The 19,814-nt window shown below is 51.1% G+C and overlaps 1 protein-coding gene across 1 annotated transcript in view; it reads left to right on the top strand.

The window, feature by feature from the left end:
• The window catches only part of GLB1 (galactosidase beta 1), an 84,028-nt gene extending 65,653 nt beyond the window's left edge, over window positions 1–18,375 (top strand). The window contains exons 15-17 of the mRNA XM_056129383.1: window positions 1,930–2,199; window positions 15,898–16,110; window positions 17,428–18,375. Coding sequence (XP_055985358.1) covers window positions 1,930–2,199; window positions 15,898–16,110; window positions 17,428–17,493 — 549 coding nt within the window. The 3' untranslated portion in view covers window positions 17,494–18,375. The remainder of the gene's footprint in view (window positions 1–1,929; window positions 2,200–15,897; window positions 16,111–17,427) is intronic.
• Window positions 18,376–19,814: the final 1,439 nt, after the last annotated feature.

The following is a 19,814-nucleotide window of genomic DNA, read 5'->3' as shown; positions in this document are numbered from 1 at the left end:
GCATGTTTCCCTTTCTGCAGAATGACATGGAGGGAGGAAGCCACTCATGACACTTTTTTTTTGCATTTTTTTTGCGGGGGGATCACACCCTGTGATGCTCAGGGGCTACTCCTGGCTTTGCACTCAAGACTCCTGGCGGTGCTCAGGGGACCATATGGGATGCTGGGGATTGAACCCGGGTCGGCCACGTGCAAGGCAAACACCCTACCTGCTGGACTATCGCTCCGACCCCCAAGTCATGACGCTTTATTTGCTTGAAAAACCCACCTGCTTCATGCCAGGCGTTTCCTTCCCATCCCCCTCCCTCCCCTTATACCCTCCCCGCCGCCCCCAGCCCTGAGCTGTTCTTTTCTGCGTGCAGAATGGTTCATGACAAAATCTTGAACTGTAGACAGCCTTTCCCTGCCTGGGTACCCCCAGCCTCTTTTGGCTACTCTGTGTTAAAATACCTTTTTCTATACCAGAAGCTTTTAATCAAGCACATTTTTTTTTCTTTTTGGGTCACACCCGGTGATGCACAGGGGATATTCCTGGATCATGCACTCAGGAATTATTCCTGGCGGTGCTCGAGGGACCATATGGGATGCTGGGAATCGAACCCGGGTCGGCTGCATGCAAGGCAAACACCCTACCCACTGTGCTATCGCTCCAGCCCCCTCAAGCACATTTTTTGAGCTTTATTCAGAAAATGTTCATTAAGCTCCTTCGCTCTGCACAGTGCTCCAGGGGGTGCAGAATGCTAAGACGCTCACTCCAATATGGGGAGTAGGTCTGCTGCTCTGGGACTAAGGCTGCCCCAAGGGAATTGGGGACAGATCTAGGATGAGACAGATGTCTGAGAAACTCTCTAACTCTATGAGTGGCATCTCAGAGGCAAAACAATGATGGGCTTAGGGAGCTGGCCATGCAGACCTCCACCTTCTCCATCTTAAATACAGTTGTGTGCTCCAGCTAGATGCGTGACCGTCCTGCTGGCCGCTCACTATGCAGAGCCAGCACTGGTGGGCCTCGGCTGTGGTCTCGGCAGCATTCACCGATCCTGCACTACTCAGTGGGCAGCTGAAACTTGCTATGGAGAGGTGGGCTGGGACCAACTGAGGAGTCTGCCTTCTGTCACCTCATTTAGTCCTATACTAAGTGTGTGAACCAGATGTGGTCGTGCCCGAGAGTCAGTTGAAGGGACTCAAGGCTCTACCCTCCTGGTTAAGGGTGAGGGTCGCCGTCCGCCCCCTTCTGCAGCTAGCAATAACTTGGCACCAAACTGGGTTGGGGGTCAGGAATTAAAACCAAAAAATAACAGGAGCTAGAGAGAGAATACAGCAGGTAGGGTGATTGCCTTGCATGCAGCCAGCCCCAGGTTTGATTCCAGGCACTATAAGTGGTTCTCTGAGGACCACCAGGAGTGATCCCTGAGCACAGAGCCAGGAGTAGGCCCTAAGCTCTTCAACCCCCCTCCAAAAAAAAACAGGGGTCAGGAGATAGAACGGTCCCCTGAGCATCAGTGGTTGCATCCCTGGAACTCCTTAGCACTGCGTAGGTGGGTATTACTGGCACTCCGGGGCCCGAGCAGCACCACATCCTTGGACCCTTGCATTGAACTGCGATCCTAGTTGTCTGAAAATAACCAGTGGGACCCTGGCCCCTCCTTAATACCTTGGTACCCTCCCAAATATAAGTTCTAACTCAATCCCCGTCTGTAGAGGTGGAACTCTGGCCTGTTGCGAGGCCGGGCTGTCCCGGGAAGCAGAGAGAAAACTGGCTGGGGATGGGCCTCACCCTGGGAGATGTGTTTTTCCTCAAGCGGTTGAGACTTGGTCATCGTGGGTGCCTCATCTGTTGTCAGCCTGGCCCTGAATTGGGGGTGGGAAGGACAACCATGAAGTCCTGTCCTCCTGGTCAGCTTACCATCCCCCTGCTTCTCCTTGGCAGGGTCTGGTTGCCAACCTGACACTTGGCAACAACACCCTCACAAACTGGACCATCTACCCACTGGACACGGAGGAGGCGGTACGCAGCCACCTGGGGGGTTTCGGTGACCGTGACAGCAGCCACCAGCTCGGAGCCCCTGCCCACAGAGCCCCTCCCCAAAACTCGTCTGTCTACATGCTCCCGGCCTTCTACATGGGGAGCTTCTCCATCCCCAAAGATATCCCAGATCTGCCCCAGGACACCTTCATACTGTTTCCCGGATGGACCAAGGTAAGTGTCAGGAGAGTGTAGAGTCAGGAGTAACCCCTGAGCATCACTGGATGTGACATCCCCACCCACCCCCCACAAAAAAAAAGGAAAGAAAGAATGTGAACTGATTCCAATGCCAAATGAAAATATAAGTCCACACAAGGACATATACATAGATATCCAAAGAAGCATTATCTTTCACTGAAAGCGAAAGCTAGAAATAATTTTCTCTAGCCATTGATGGAGGGCCAAATTCAATGCGGAATGCCCGTCATGTAAATGCTCTTCCACAGTGAAAGCGACTGGAGGACAGATGAGGAGATTCCCCCAATCTATATGAATTTGAGAAATATCAGGACCACAGAGTGTGGTTCAGCAGCAAAACCCATGCCTTGCTTTAGAGATCTGGGTTCAAGCCCAACCACCCCAATAAAAGAAAGACACGGTGGTAACTAATAGATGCCAGCCCTAAAAGGTCACCTAAAAAGTCATGTAGTGTATAAAATTTTAGAAAACGCTGAAGAGACAAAATGTAAAGCCCTACATGAGTGCCTGGTGCTGGAGGTAGAAATGCAGAGTAAATCTCAACAGGTACAGGGCTGGGGGCAATGGGAATGTTCCAGAGTTAAATGATCGTGGTGCTTGCAGTCTTCTTACGTTTGTTGTGCCTTGTTTGACTGATTGATTGATTGATTGTTTTGAGGGCCACATTTGGTGCTCAGGTACTGTTTCTGGCTTTGTACTCAGGAGTGTGGGCTGGAGTGATAGCACAGTGAGTAGGGCGTTTGCCTTGCACGTGGCTGACCCCAGTTCGATTCCTCTCCCCCTCTCGGAGAGTCTGGCAAGCTACCGAGAGTATCGTGCCCGCATGGCAGAGCCTGGCAAGCTACCCGTGATGTATTCAATATGCCAAAAACAGTAACAAGAAGTCTCACAATAGAGACGTTACTGGTGCCCACTTGAGCAAATCATTGAACAATGGGAGGACAGTGCTACAGTGCTACTCAGGAGTGACCCCTGGCAGGCCTCAGGGGGCTTGTGTGGTTGCCAGGGATATGAACTAGGGCCACGGCCACTGCTCAGCCTATAAGGCAAGTGCCTTATGTGTTGTACTATCACTCTAGTTCCCTGGTTTTAAGACCCAGCATAGAGTATTTCCTTTTCTCCTTTTTCCTCTCTTTTCTCTTCTTGTGGTGCTGGGGATCAAACTCAGGGCCTTGCCCATGTAACCCAGTGCTCTTCTGCTGAACTGCTGAGCCGTAGCCCCTACCCCAAGCACTGAGCCCTCACTCAGCAGCTGTGATGTTTGTGGCTCAATGTCCTCACTTGATAGTGAGGCAGGCACTCCAGGAGCTGCAGTGAGGACGGAAACAGCAGGTACCCGCCGAGCCAGGTGGATGTCACATTCCACAGCTCATCTGCTGTAGTCTTTATGTCCATGTTACTCAGGTGAGACTTGATGTGAGAATAAGGTTGATTCCACTATGGCTGTTCTTTATTTTAAAAGATACTGATATTTGTACTTTTCCTGATTAAATGAAATTTTTTAAAAATTATTTATTATTATTCTTTTTTGCTTTCTGGGTCACACCCAGTGATGCAAAGGGGTTACTCCTAGCTCATGCACTCAGAAATTACTCTTGGCAGTGCTCAGGGGACCATATGGGATGCTGGGAATCGAACCCGGGTCGGCCACGTGCAAGGCAAATGCCCTACCCATTGTGCTATCGTTCCAGCCCCAGAAATTTTAAAAAGTTAATGTCCTAGTTTTCTAGGTTTAGGAAAAGGAATAAATTAAAATTTTTTTTTTAATTTTCTCTAAATAAATAAATAAATAAATAAATGGGCACTGATGACCAGGAATCTGGTTTTTCTTGGTGAGCATGCCCCATAAACCTTAATATCCTTTTGTGTTGATGTTTATATACTTCAAACTCTCAGGCCTTCTAGTCAGTTCTTACATCATGTTGATGGCCTGTATTAGGTCTCTCTCTCTCTCTCTCTCTCTCTCTCTCCCTCTCTCTCTCTCTCATTTCCACTATAATTTTTTCTTTTTCTAATTTAATCTTATTTTATTTTTGGTTTTGGGCCATACCTAGCAGTGCTTAGGGCTTGCTACTGGCTCTGTGCTCAGGGATCACTTCTGGGGGAGCGATGGAGTGGGGGGTCTCAGGGGACCATTTTAGTGCTGGGAATTAAACTTGGGTTCGCCACATGCAAGGCAAACAAGCTACCTGCTGTACACTCTCTCCAACCCCATATTTTTTATTGTAGTCTAGCTTGTAATAGTGTTGACATTCATGGTCTTGGGTGTACATAGTTACCTCAGTCCAGTCTCCCACCAGTGACCTTTTGTCACCTACTCAAAGAGTCAACAGTCCATCCACCCCCTATGCCCTTCCACTCTTGTTTGCTTTGGTTTTAGGGTTTTGGGGTTAGACCCAGCTGTGCCCAGGGATCACTCCTGCAGGGTTCAAGAAACCATATGTGGGGCCAGGAGTCAAACCCGGCTCAGCCACATACAAGGCATACGCCACTGGACCCTGTGACCCCTACCCATCTTCTCTGCCTCCTTAGAGTACACCTGGCAGTGCTTAGGAGTTACTCCAGGAGTTAGTCATCACTCAACCTTTTTAATCTGTTTCCCTAGCCCACACCTTCCATTTTGATGAATCCACCATTGGCCTTTGTTGATGCACTCACTACCTCTGGTGTTCTCCTCAGAGCCACGTCCCCTCACTGACTCCGACCTCTGAATCCCCTGGCTTGTCCAGCAGCTCCTGGTCTCTGTCTTCCCCTTCCCCCAGTTGCCTTTTCGTGCCCAGGCCGCTCTCCTGTGGCCACCTCACCCTCTTTCCACCCCCTCTGCCCACGGCTGCCCTCCTCGGCTGCTGTCAGAGGTAGCTCCTTTTCCTCAGCTTCCTGTCAGACTTATCTCCCCACCTCCACCCTGGCTTCCTGCCCCAGGCTTGCGTGAGGAAGCCTTGGCTCTGCCTGCCCTCCCCGCCTTCTTCCTCCACCCCAAGATCCTGTTCTCACAGGTCTTCCTGCAGCATTTTTGTCAGCCTTGCTGCCTTAGTGCCTTTTCCAGCCAAGAAGTGGTATCTTGGCCCTAGACAATAAAGAAAAGCCTCACCTCACCACACACCATCTTCCTGTGCTCTTTGGGGCCTCATTCTTGTCCCCTCATTCCCTCTTTGCCCCTACCTTCCTTTTCCCAGCCTCTCTCTTGGTCTTGCACAACTTGGCTTCCTCCCTTCATGCCCTCTTGTTGACTCGTTCAGCCCTCTGGGGTACCAAGTGCTATGTCTTCCTTTCAGAACTTTCATTAGCTCTTAATTTGAGAAAGGACTGGCCATGCCTCCTCTGAGCCCTCTCTGTGCCTGTCATGGGCTCAGCATTGCCATGGTTTCTAGCACCAGGACAGCATTGACCTTTACCTACTGAGTTTGAGGATTTATTTCTTAAATATTGTTAATTTAATTTCTTTTTCTTTTTGGGACACACCCAGCGATGCACAGGGGCTACTCCTGGCTTTTACACTCAGGAATTACTCCTAGCAGTGCTTGGGGGACCATATGGGATGCTGGGAATCCAAACTGGGTCGGCTGCATGCAAGGCAAATGCCCTACCCGCTGTGCTATCGCTCCAGCCCCTACCCGCTGAGTTTGCACCTTCTTGAGTGGCATGAGTGCTCATGTCTTTCCCATCCTGCTCTGCCCCCAGGACCTGGCACTTATGTGAATTGATAAAAGTTCTGTGAATTGACCCCAAAAACCCCAACGGTGTGGCCCTGGAGAAAGTGGGTGAGGAGTGTGAGTCCCGAGGCTGAGCTACTCGTGCTGGGATTCACGGGGGGGCTCTGGACTCAGAGCCAAGGCAGATAGAAATCCTCAAATCTGAATCATTAGCTGCCCAAGAGGAGCCAGGCCGGGCCTTGGGGGAAGGTGCCGTCAGGAGATGTGAGAAAGCGAGAGAAAACATTTCAGAGGGGAATGAGGAGAAGAGCCGGGCTTGAAGCCAACTCAAAGGGCAGAAAGCACAGAGAGGCGGTCAGCGGGCGCGCTGGGTTTGCAGATCAGAAGGGGTTCACCCGCTCCAGGTCATAAAGGACCTGCTCGGCTTTGGAGCTCTGCTCAGAAGCCAAGGCACCACCTCTGCTCACCGCAAGAAGCACCTGTGGCAGGATGTGTCACGTCATCACACTCCTGCTGCAGATGAGCCACACAGGGGCCCCCGGGGCAGAGCGGCAGCTGTGGGGCTCCCTGAGCCCCAAGTCTGTCCAGGTACAAGGCACATCTGCCAAGCCTGAGAGCGGCTTGCTGGCACCAACGCCCAGGGAGTCAGCCCCTTGCCCGAGGTTAGGGTTAAGCAGAAGGAAGGCGCTAACCCAGAGCTCAGTGTCCACAGGCCCTGCCCCCTGCAGACCACTGAGAACCACTTTCATCAGCCACTAACACAAGGGACAAGGGACAGGGGGGAAGGGCAGGCTTCTGGGAAGCAGCACCCTCAAATCAGCCTCAGGGTTTGGGGGCTCCAGATCTCCCCCTTTCCCAGAGCCCCCTGACTGAGTCACTGTGCCGAATGCACCCACGAAGGTGAGCCTCTGAGCCCTGGGCAGGCTGAGTGGGGCACCAGCCTTGACCACACCCCTGTCCTGCAGAACTTTCTTCTGCCAGCTCAGGGCTTCTGTGCACCTTGTCATTTCACCCATTTATCAAGCACCTGCCTGAGGCTCAGAACTGGTGGTGCAGTGGACTCAGAGTGACCCAGAGAGATGATGGGTAGGAAAGAGGGGAAGACGGGGTGATAGTATGGCAGTTTTAGGGCACCCTTCTGAACCTGGGTCACACAGCCTTCAGTGCACGGGTTTGCGTGCCAGTGGTCACTGGGTTCCCTGTGTCAGTGACGCAGGGAGCTGCCCCCATCAGCTCTCGCTCTCGCAGCCGCAGGGAGGGAAAAGAGGGGGATTCATCTGCGGGTCTCACCCAGCTCCCAAGGGACATGGGTCAGCTGTGACTGGCTGCTTCAGGCACACACATGTCATTGAAATTTATATTTTTTCTTTTTTTTTCCCCCTTTTTGGGTCACACCCAGCAATGCTCAGGGATTTACTCTGCATTCAGAAATTACTCCTGGCGGTGCTCAGGGGACCATATGGAATGCTGGGGAGCAAACCCGGGTCGGCCGCATGCAAGGCAAACGCCCTACCTGCTGTGCTATCGCTCCGGCCCCTGTCATTGAAATTTAAACCTCAGCACATCACTCCTCCCTATAGGTACAAAATTTCACCTGTCTTGTTTGAACCCCTTTTCTTCTCTGACATCATTAGATGAGCAAATAAATGCCTGCCCCTCCCCCTTCCCCACTATCCCCCCCTCATTCTGCAACAGGCTATAACCTTTGAGCGAGGCTGGGCTTGGCTGATCACCCATCTTAGGGTACTTATTCCTCGTGAAAGCGGCTCAGGGTCAAGGAGGCTTATCTCAAAGTGTTCCAGCAAGCCTCCCCAGGGGTGGAGAGCAAGTGGGTGTACCCTCAGTCACTAGAAAGGACAGGAGAGAGAGTGACCGGATAGGGTGCCTTAGGTAGCCCTTCTGTTTCTTGTTTTGTTTTGTGTTTTGTTTTGTTTTGGGGCCACACCCGGCTGTGCTCAGAGCTTATTCCTGTCTCTGCACTCAGTCCTGGCAGTGCATGGGGGAACATGGGACACTGGGGATTGAACCCAAGTCGGCTGCTTGCAAGGCAAGTGCCCTCCCCACTGTACTCTCTCCAGTTACACCCTTCCATTTCTTGACCCTTTTTTGGAGCTCAGCCCTACGCAGGAAAGGGCCTCAGGAGGGGTCCCTGGGAAGCTGAAAGGCGTGGCTCAGACTCTTGAATTCTCAGGGCTGGAGACATAGTTCAGAGGGTAGAATGCTTGCCTTCCATTCAGCCAACCCAGCTTCGATCCTCAGCACCTCTCTGTGGGCCCCTGAATCCCTAGCAGCAGTAATTCCTGAATGCAGAGCCAGGAGTAAGTCCTGCAGATCTCTAGGTGTGGCCCAAAAATAAACCAAAAATGCCTTGAATTCTCTGATGAAGGACTCCTTTTCAGAGTATTCTGCAGTTGTATTTCATTTTAGTTTACAGCACAGGTACTAAAAGGTTATCATATATATTCCTTTCAGCACTCAGTTCTTGTCCAGAGTGATTATTTCCAACAATCATTGCCACAGTGGCCCATTGGACTGACCCAGGGATAACCCTAGGTCATCCAAGGAACAGCCAGGGGAAGACCTGAAGGGTGAGACTGGGCCATCCATGTGAAGAGCCACAGCTAGAACATTCTAGAACCAGGGGATAATCCAGAGCCAGAAAGATGCCATGAACAAGGGGACATTCTTGTGGGAAAGAAGGAATGAGAGATGGGGGCAGTGCCACACAGGGGATGAGGGTTTTAGTAGGAGTGGAAGAACAGATTTATGTTGAGGAGGTCACTTCTTGGTGGACAATGGTTTGCAGCAGGGAGCCGCTCGAATCCAGGGTTCCTGGCGGGAGCAACGTCATAATTCTGTCCCGAAAGGGTGGACGTGGCAGTGGCAGGTGGAGAGAAGGGCGGAGCTTGGAGCGAAAAGGCACGATCTGAGCAGGAATTTGGATGTGAGGAAAAGGATCCCAAGGAGGACTCGAGGAGGTGGGGAGACTGGACGGCAGAGAGTGTGCTGTTTTGGATGTGCGCAGTCTGCAGGTGATCTGGCTAGAGAGAGTCGAAGCCCAACACTCCTGTCTGATGAGCAGAGAAGTAGGTCAGGCATTTCCAGGAAGCTGACATTTATTGAACTATTAGTATCACCTTGGTGATAAAAGCAGAGGGTGCTGTGTCTGCCAGAGGTCAGGCCGTGGTCAGAGAAAGTCAGACTGTGGGGTTGTTGATTCAGAGGCTGCCCCGGGAAGCCCCAGAGGACATGGGGGTTCACTCTGCAACCTCCTGGCCCCCAAGGGACTCCCTGTGCTGGGCTGGAAGCTGGCCGAAAGGAGGAACACATGACTTGCAGACTGGAGGCCCCAAGTTCGGTCCTTGGCATACACGGACTCCCCCCTACCCCCAACCTCTGCCCCAGCCAGCACCTTCAGCATAGCTCTGCTGGCCCAGAGTGCCAACCCAGCAGGCCAGCATGTATGGACTGTGGTCCCCAGGTCCCCCCCAAACCCTCCCAGAGGGGACCCACTTCGCGTTTCAAAAAGTCATCTCTCTGCGGATGGGCCCCAGGATCACAGCCCCGTGGGGAAGGGAGTCTGCCCACCCAGTGTGAGACGGTGACTCTGATCCCTTGGGTCACCCACACGCACACAGCCCCAGCGCTGTGTGGGACTCCCCACAGGTGCGTGAGTGTCATCACGGGGCTCATAGCCGACTTGTGAAAAATTAAATTGCGAGTACCCAAATGAAAGATGTGTGAGCACCCCAAACAGGTGTGCTCAAGTACAGGCCCAATAACCACAGCAGCCTCAGGGAGCGTGTGGGCGGGCAGTGCAGCTGAAGGGTCCCTGGAATGAGCACTGTGATGAGGGACCCCTGCAACCAGATGACCAGACACCCCCACCCCGTCACAGCCTCGACAACAAAAGGAAGAAGAGGGAACAGTGTGTCTGCTTTTATTCATTATTATTTGGGGGCCATACTCAGCAGTGCTTGGGGGCAACTCCCAGTCTGTGCTCAGGGGACCATGCAGTCTGGCTTGAACCCAGAGCTCAGGCATGCAAAGTGTGTGCTCTAGTCCTTTGAGCCATCTCCCTGAGCCTTTACCAACTTGTACATTTTCCTCGTTAGCCAATCACCCCAGCATAACTTTTTTTTTCTTTTGAGGGTAGGGCACACACCCAGTAGTGCTTAGGGCTGACTCCTGGCTCTGTGTTCAGGGACACTTCTGGCTGTCCCAGGAGACCGAATGGGATGCTGGGAATTGAACTCCAATCAGATACATGCAAGGCAAGTGCCCTGCCCGTGGTACATTGCTCCAGCCCCTCTCAGCATAACTTTTAAAAGAGAAACCAAAGTGGGGCCAAAGTGATGGTCCAGCGGGTTGGATGCAGCCTACCTGGGTTCAATCCTCAGCATCATGTATGGTCCTCTGAGCACCACCAGGAGTAATTCCTGAGTGCAGAGCTACGAGTAAGCCCTGAGCACTGCCAAGTGTTACCCAAAAAGCCCAGAGAGAGAGAGAGACAGAGACAGGAGAGACAAACAAAAATCACCTTGGTGATAAAAGCAGAGGGTGCTGTGTCTGCCAGAGGTCAGAAAATCAATGTTTAGTTTTTATTCTTTTGGTTTTGGGGGATTTGGGAAATGGAGGGTTGTGCCAAGCCAGTGGTGCCTGAACGTGACTCCCAGCTCTGTTCAGGGCTCACTTCTGATGGTGCTCACAGGCGGTGCTGATGCAGAGCTCGGACCTATTCTGCAGGCAAACCACACACTCAGCATATTTCATTCTCTCTGACCCAATTTTTTTTCAATTGATTTTTTTTTAACTTGACTCTGTAAAGGAGGAGGGTGGTTTGGCCACACCTGGCTGTGCTCAGGGCTTCCTCTTGGCTCTGTACTTGGGTATCATGCCTGGCAGTGCTCAGGAAATGGTATGGGGTGCCAGGGATCAGATCTGGGTCAGCCACGTGCAAGCCACATGTCTTGCCCACTTTACTATCTTTCTTAGGGCCACATCCAGCATTTCTCAGATCTTATTCCTGGCTCTGTGCTCAGGGATCACTCCTGGCAGTGCTTGAACTGTTAGTTCAAGTTTCTTTAACTAATTTGTGTAGTTAAACTACACAATTTTGTAACTAATTAAAATTAGTTTCTTTAACTAATTTGTGTAGCCTCACATCCTTTAATTCCCTTAATGTTGTCACAAATGACAAGAACTTGGGGTGCTGGGGATCAAATTTGCTGTACCATCTTTGACCCTCTTAAAGTCATTTTCAGCACTTAAAAAATTCTTTTAAAAACTGTCATATATTGATGGGAATGTGTACTGGTCTAGCCCCTTGGGGAAATCAGTGTGGAAGTTTTTGAAGATGTTAAAAACAGTAGATTTACCATACAGTCCACTCCTAGGTATCTATCCAAAGAATGCATTTGAAGGCCATGTACATTTGTGTGTTGACTGCAGCTCTATTTACCATAGGAAAGTTAAGGGAGCAACCAAGGGCCTAACCACAGATGAGTGGATAAAGAAGTTGTGGCTTCAGGGGGCAGAGCAGTAGTACAGTGGGTAGGGGGCTGCCCTTGCACACAGCCAAGCCAAGTTTGATCCCCAGCACCCCGTATGTTCCCCCGAGCACTGCCAGGAGTAAGCCCTGAGCACCACTGGGTGTGCCCACCTGCCTCCCCCTAAAATAAGAAATTGTGGTTTCTGTACATAATGAAATACTTCTCAGCTGTGAGAAAAGACAAGTTCTTGTCATTTGTGACAACAATAAGGGAACTGAAGGATGTGAGGCTACACAAATTAGTTAAAGAAAAATTATGTTGATTCACTTGTAGGTGGAATGTATTAGGGGAAAAAAAAACAGCAATGGGAGAAGGAAAGCCAACCTTGGCTTCAGACCACAGAATTAAGATTGGGGGTAAAAGGGTGGAGGGGTGGAGGACAGCCACTATGGGGGGACACTTAGGTGGTTGTGGGGTGACAATTGAAGGAGGTGATTTGGGGGAAGTGGTTGTTTTGGGTTTTATGTCTAAGGATTTCCTTTTGCTTACAATGAACAGTGCACTGAGGTTTAAAGTGAGAGGGGCTGGAGTGATAGTACAGCAGGTGAAGGCACTTGCCTTGCACGCAACTAACCTGGGTTCAATCCCCAGCACCCTTTATGGTCCCCCAAGCCCACCAGGAGAAGTAAATGCAGGGTGAGGGAGGGTACGGGGTTAATAAGGGAGAAGAAGACAGGTCCAACTCCTGAGGATTGTGGAGTCATGAACTAAGCTGGGAAGCAGACACCGTGTGTTGAAGGCTCATAGTGGGCACAGGCATCATTAGGGGGTGGGGGGAGGTGGGCGGGGGGAGCTGGAGAACTTGGGACTTTGCAGTTCCAGCCTCAGGGAAGCTGGGCTGCTTGAGGACAGTGACCTCCGCACAGATGGGCAACGAGGAGCAACAGTCTGAGGTTCTATTCACCCCCTCCTGGAAGTGGGGCCACTGTGGGGTTCCCCACTAGGAATTAAGTCCTCCCCGTGAGAGCAGAGAGTGGGGGAGCAGGGGACACACTAGCAGGAAAGAGGCTCCAAGAGCCCTGAGCAGCCTGCCTGGGGGGAGAGGGGGCATCACGAGCCACCTGCAGGAGGTGCTCGGGAGCCCCTGGAGTTTCTGGGGGACCCTGAGAAGGTGGAGGGGGGAGTGGGAGGGAGTAGTCACTCTGGTATGGAGAGTAGGGTTGAAACGTTGTGTACATGGAGCCCTATTAGCAGTATGATAAGTGATGGGGATGAAAATGATAAAACAAGAATCAGCCAGGCCTGCCCGCCGGCCCGCCCCCCCCCTCCGCCCCACCTGGTGCTCTGGGGGACACTCTGGAGATGTTGGTGGTGAGGCAACTGCAGGATGGCGGGAGCCTTGGTAAATTATAAGAATCCCCCCAAATGGATAAAGTGACACTCTCAGTCTCTTATATAATAACTTACATTGTTCTTGTGGGCTGGAGCGATAGCCCAGTGAGTAGAGCATTTGCCTTGCAGGCAGCCGACCTGGTCGACATGAGTTCGATTCCTCCTCCCCTCTCGGAGAGCCCAGCAAGCTACTGAGACTATCTCTGCCCGCATGGCAGAGCCTGGCAAGCTCCCCGTGACATATTTGATATGCCAAACACAGTAACAAGTCTCACAATGTTACTGGGCCCGCTCGAGCAAATCGATGAACAATGGGAGGACAGTGACAATGACAGGGATTGTTCTTGTCCTTTCTCTGTCTGTATAAGACTAGCTGCTGCTCTGTTCATAAACTGAATTTCTGATACTTTTTGTTTCAATTTGCTTCAATTTGATCCCTCCCTTTTTCCTTCCTTCCTTCCTTCCATTATTTTCTCCCTCCCTCTCCCTTTTTTCTCCCTTTCTCCCTTCCTCCCTCCCATTTTTTCAATTACCATACCCAGAATAAACAAAGCTCCTCATTCTTGCTTGTAACCTTCTCTCTAAGATAGCTCAGTAATTCCTAAAAACTGTCACAGGGGGCCAGAGTGATAGCACAGTGGGTAGGGCGTTTGCCTTGCATGCGGCCGACCCAGGTTCAATCCCCAGTATCCCATATGGTCCCCCAGCACCGCCAGGAGTGATTCCTGAGTGTAGAGCCAGAAGTAACCCCTGAGCATTGCTGGGTGTGACCCAAAAAGAGAAAGAAAGAAAAAAAAATACTGTCACAGGTAATACATTTTACATATAAAATCACGATCACGATCACGACCACCCTGTTGTTCGTCGATTGCCTCGAGCAGGTGCCAGTAACGTCTTCTTCGTCCTAGCCCTGAGATTTTTTTTTTTTTAAAGTGCCATACTCAGGGCTTTTTCAGGGTTAGGAGAATGAGACCCATCATTGTTACTGGTATTTGGCATATTGGGTATACCACGGGGAGTTTGCCAGACTCTGCTGTGTGGGCATGTTACATTTGGTAGCCTACCAGTTTGACCAAATTAGGAATGAGATGATAAGATGTCGCGCGGCCGCAAATGCGGCCGCGCGCTTCCGGGAGCTGAGTGTGATGATCTCTGGATCCTGGCCGTTGTTGGAGTTACACGGCAGTTGGTGGGTGTAACTGTCTAGTTACTGGCAGGTCCAGTCCCAAACTGTGCAGGCTTGGAGATCTCAGCCCCGGGTCCCACACACCTGGGTTCCTCTGTCAGTTCTTTTATGCGTGAGGCTCATCCAAGTGTGTGGAGAGTGCTCCCAGCATGGCCTTGGCTGGGCCTCGGTGGTCTTCAGCTGTTGGGCCCTGGTGGAGACAGTCAGGCATAGGGTAGGAGACTCTGTCTTGTTCTCTCCCAGGAGCTGAGTGTGATGATCTCTGGATCCTGGCCGTTGTTGGAGTTACACGGCAGTTGGTGGGTGTAACTGTCTAGTTACTGGCAGGTCCAGTCCCAAACTGTGCAGGCTTGGAGATCTCAGCCCCGGGTCCCACACATATAAAATATTCACACAAATTTACTAATATTTCAATTATGGAGCATATGTTGTTATATTGAAAAAACACATGGAAATGATCTAGAAGATTTATCTCTTTTGGTTGTTAGAAAACAAAAATCTAGGGGCTGGAGCAATAGCACAGCGGGTAGGGCGTTTGCCTTGCGCACGGCCAACCCAGGTTTGATTCCCAGCATCCCATATGGTCCCCTGAGCACTGCCAGGGGTAATTCCTGATGCAGAGCCAGGAGTAACCCCTGTGCATTGCCAGGTGTCACTCAAAAAGCAAAAAAAAAAAAAATCTAGATTAATTAAATATGTAAAGGTTTCCAGGTTCTATAGAGGGCTCTTAGAATTCTGAGGATGGAAAAAAAAAGGAATCAAAGTCTTTTTCTATAGCTAAGGAATTATGAGTAATATGTAGTTTTATTACCGTTTCTATTTTAAGATATTCATAATATGATAGTTATATAAACTGTGTAACAATATCATGTAGGTATTGAAATTTGATAATCAGTTTCCAAAACCAAGATCTTAATCCTTTATGAGGGCACAGGTGCCACCGTGACAGGCTCCTATAGGGCTAAGAAGCCAGCTAGACCTAGCTTTCCATTTCCCACCTTAACTCCTGGACTATCTGGCCCCTTTTCCTTTCTTCTAAAATATTCCACCCCAGGGATTAGAGAGATAGTACAGTGGAGAGGGCGTTTGCCTTGCACACAGCTGACCCAGGTTTGATCACAGGCATCACATATGGTCCCTGAATCCCACCAGTTGTGATCCCTGAGCACAGAGCCAGGAGTAAACCCTGAGCACCATTCAGATATGGCCCAAGAAATTAAACAAAAAGGGGACAGAGCAATAGCATAGCGGGTAGGGCATTTGCCTTGCATGCGGTGACCTGGGTTCGATCCCCGGCATCCCATATGGTCCCCCAAGCACCGCCAGGAGTAATTCCTGAATGCAGAGCCAGGAATAACCCCTGAGCATCACTGCGTGTGACCCAAAAAGCAAAAAAAAAAAATTTAATTAAAATTAATAGGGGAAAAATAAAAAGATGAAATCTTGCTTTTTGTTGTTACTTGGTTGGAGCTGGAAGGAAATGTCAGAGGAAACTAAATATACTCAGGAGTTGTTCCTGACTCCACTTAGGAATTAATCCTGACGATGCTCGGGGACACTGGGGGTTGAACTTGGGTGGACTTGTGTGTAAGGCAAGCACCTTACCTACCACTGTGCACTCTCTCCAGTACCAATTTTCAAAAGTAAAATGTTTTAAAATGGCTCAATAAAAAAGTGTTTGTTGAAAGCACCAAAAGAATAAAAGCAAGTATTTCATCCATTCAGCTAGCTGTTAGGTCCCACCCTGTGGCACATGTGGCCCAAGCCGAGAGGCTGTGCACAACCAGAAAAGGGTCCTGTTCTCCGGCCTCTCCCAGTAGCTTCTGGACTACCTCTCTGGCCCCTGGGGAGAGCATTCCACGGCCACTGTCTCCAGTGACCAGGCCTTGGTGCCCCTAGGGAACGTGGTGCTGCTGAAGGTGACAGTTTCTTTTCCTTTCTTTCTCTGCAGGGTCAGGTTTGGATCAACGGCTTTAACCTTGGCCGCTACTGGCCAGCTCGGGGCCCCCAGATGACCTTGTTTGTGCCAAAACACATTCTGGTGACCTCAGCTCCAAACAACATCACAGTGCTGGAGCTGGAGCACGCTCCCTGCAATAATGGCGACCCTCAGTTCTGTGCCGTGGAGTTTGTGGACAAGCCCGTGATCTCATCAGCAGTAGCAGTATGTCTTGGACCTACGACTGTCCCTTTTTCCTTTCTCTTCCCAGGATTTTGACATTTGTTTGGTGGGTGAGGGCAGGGTTGTTTTCCACACCCAACAGTGCTTGGGAACCACTGAGGTGCTGGAGATTGAACTGCGATTGGCCACCTGCAAAGCAAATGCCTTAACCGTGGTACCATCTCTCCAACCCCTAATCCACCCTCTCATAAATGTTTCTTTCTTTTTTTTTTTCTTTTGAGTCACACCCAGCGATGCTCAGGAGTTACTCCTGGCAGTGCTTAAGAGACATATGAGATGCCGGGGAATGAACCTTGGTCGACTGTGTGCAAGGCAAATCCCCTACCCACTGTACTATCGCTCTAGATCCTTGTGTCGTCTTATTTTTTAAGCTAGAAGTGTGGGGACCAGAGCAATAGTACAAGGGTTAAGGCACTTCCACACAGCTAACCTCTGTTTGGTCCTCAGCACAGCATAGGCTCCCCTGAGCACCGCTGCCAGTAACCACCCCCCCCCCAAGCTTGGAGTAGGGGGATGGCCCAAAAACTGAATCTTCCCCCCAATGTTTTTTTAAATAGAGATAAGTAAAAGCTAGAAGTTTTTACTGTATTTTGGAAGGAGGTCTGTGCAACACATGGCAGTGCTCAGGGCTCACTCCTGGGGTACTCAAGGTGCCATTTGTGGTACCAGGGATTGGCCACCTGCAAGGCCAGTGCCTCAACCTCTGTACTGCCCCCTCCCTACTGTCCCTGTAGTATATTCTAGTCTACACACAGTGTAGCCATTCAAGAGCCACTGACTGACAGGGACCTTCCTCAAGTCTCCAGTTGGGCAGAAACACCAACTTCCCTGGGGAACTATATCTGCCCTGGGCCTGAAAAGGGAAAAGTGGTGTTGCCTTCTCCTGCCCCGGTGTCTCCTCAGCCCCGCAGAGACTCCTTGGCCCCCATGAGCTAGCTGAGCGCCCTGATCCCTACCACACCCCCACCATCTTTCCCAGCATTGGTGCTTAGCTGGTATGGAGGGGAGGAACCCCAAAGGAACAGACCTCTTGGAGGGGCAACCAGATACAGGCCTTTGGGGGTGGCCAGTCCAGCTTCCAGGAAGGGCAGGACACATCTGGGAAGGAGCACTGAGGGGTGAGAGGAAGTGTGGGCTTGCCCTGGGGGGAATGTTCCTGCCTCGGGAGGAGGACAGGTCACTGGCAGACACAGCACTGGATGGGGAGAGTGTCTAATGGCCTTCCACTTGCCCAATCTTGGTCATCAGGGACTCCATGAGAAGGTCCAACTCATCCCCATATTTTCCCTCCTTCAACAGAGAAAGAAGATGTGGCAAGGCCCCTGGCACAGAGGAGCTAATCAGGAGCTCTCGGGAAGTCACTGACCGGCTCTGCACCCCAAGATAAATCCCAGCTGGGGCTCCACTTGGAGCAGAACCTCCTGCGCACGCTGGTACCAGCCCCGGACATCCTCGGGCTCGAGACACCTCAGGACCCGCAAAGCAGAACCCTGTACTAGAGGAAAATGTTTGATATTAGCCCTTCGCCTCCAAAACACCGACTGGCAACAAGCATCTTGAACTTGCCCACTCTCAGGAGAGACCCATCAGAGGTGAGGGAGCCGTTTCCACCCCGCCAGGTGGCTCCCAGTGGCCTGAGATGGTGGCATCTCCCCCCCACCCCACCCCACTCTTTGCTCTTTGACAGTAAAAAGCAATAATGCATTTCCAAAGGCCTCTCGATCGCCAGCTTTCCGGATCGTTCGGCTAATGTGCTGGGAAGGCCCTACTGAGCGTCTCTGTAGCCTGGTCCTTCGGTCCCTGTTGAGTCCCCGTCGTGGTTCTGCTGGCCTCCACCCTCCTTTCTATAGCCTTCTCGGAGGGAATACAAAGTGGGCAAAGCTGCAGCCACAGCTTCCACATCATTCCCTGGGGAGCCTGAGCCAAGACGTCCTAAATCCTGAGTGTTGAGGTGGTGGACCACAAGAACAGGAGTCTCAGCGGCGTTTCAACAAGTTCAGGGCCTTTGAGATTGTTGCCGGGTGTGGCGGGGTGTCTCAGCTGGCCCCTGGTGCATCCCCAGCCTTACAAGCATCAGCCCGAGATCTTGGCTCTGGTGGCCGGGGAGTCCTGAGGAGCTTCAGACACTGCCAGGAAGAGAGACCTAGCCGGCTTCTGGAACTCTGCTTCCCCACAAGTACTAGCTTTGATTTTTCATTTGGAATTAATTCTGTTTTCTTCTACTCAATAAAATTTGTGCACAAATCATGTTACTGGTTTGGGTTTGTTTGTTTTTGTTGTTGTCTTTTTAAATTTTGAAGCCACATCCTGCAGTACTCAGGAACTGCTTCTGGCTCTGAGCTTGGGGGGTCACTGTCGGGATCCGAGGGCTAGCCATGTGGTGTGGTGCACACACTGAGATCAGCCATGTGCAAGGCAGCACCTTAACCTTCACCCTGGCCCTAACTCTCCAGCCCCAATGTTAACTGTTTTAGTTTTGGTTTTGCAGGGGGTAGGGCAGGTCGGGAAGCTGACCATACTCAGCAGTGCTCAAGGCTTACTCCTTGCTCTGTGTTCAGGGATCGCCCTTGGCAGGGCTGGAGGGACCATATGTGGTGTGGGAATTGAATCTGGGTTGGCTGCATGCAAGACTTGCACCATAACCGATAGCAGCTCTCTCACCTGATGCTCTTAAGCAAGCTCTACATTACAGGTTCTGATCTCAAGCGTAACTGCACCAGAGCAAGTTAAACAGGCCTCTTCACTAGCTACAGGAAGGGCAAACGGTCAAGGTCAGCCTCGTGGACTGCTGCTTCCTGAGCCCTCCTTAACTTTCTTTTGAATTTCTGGGAAATCCACTAGGTGTCCCGTCAATACAACTCAAAAGGATCCTGCCAGCATCTTCAATGAGCAAATTAGGGAGAGGACATGGTTTGATTTGTCTAAACAATAGTTTACTATGCTCCAAAATGATGACATACACCTGTATTTATGTGAAAACCCTTCCTGGTAGGTCGTGGGAGGAAGAATGGATCACCTTAAGTTTGACATCACTTTGCATGATTAGAGGGCAGGAGAGGTAATACAGCCAGTAGGGTGCTTGCCTTGCATGCACTCAACCCAGGTTCAATCCCCAGTACCCGCTTTATGGTTCTCGGAGCTCTTTCAGGAGTGTACCCTGAGCACTGCCAGGTGTGGCCTAGAAACGTGAAAAATCATTGACTAGTTAGAGGAATGGCTCCTGTCCACACTCCTGGCATGCGCAGCCTCTTGGTGGGCAGGTGCACAGAGGGCAAATGTGATGGACACAGACACACACTTGATGGACGCATCCTGCCATGGCCATGGCCCCCATGGCACTTACCTCCTCTCCTGCCCCATTCTAGGCATTTTCTATATTTTATTTCCTTGGGGCTGGAGCGATAGCACAGTGGTAGGGCGTTTGCCTTGCACGCAGCCAACATGGCCGACCCGAATTCGATTCCTCCACCCCTCTCTGAGAGCCCGGCAAGCTACTGAGAGTATCTCACCCGCACGGCAGAGCCTGGCAAGCTCCCCGTGACGTATTCGATATGCCAGACACAGTAACAACAAAGTCTCCAATGGAGACGTTACTGGGCCCGTTCGAGCAAATCGATGATCAACGGGAGGGCCTTTGCCCCTCGAAAGAACTCTGAGGATGGTGTCTTCCTCTTTTCTCACCTGAC

Source organism: Sorex fumeus, unplaced genomic scaffold, assembly GCF_029834395.1.
Source record: "Sorex fumeus unplaced genomic scaffold, SorFum_2.1 ptg000072l, whole genome shotgun sequence".
Taxonomy (NCBI): domain Eukaryota; kingdom Metazoa; phylum Chordata; class Mammalia; order Eulipotyphla; family Soricidae; genus Sorex; species Sorex fumeus.
This window is presented reverse-complemented; position numbering and strand designations above follow the sequence as displayed.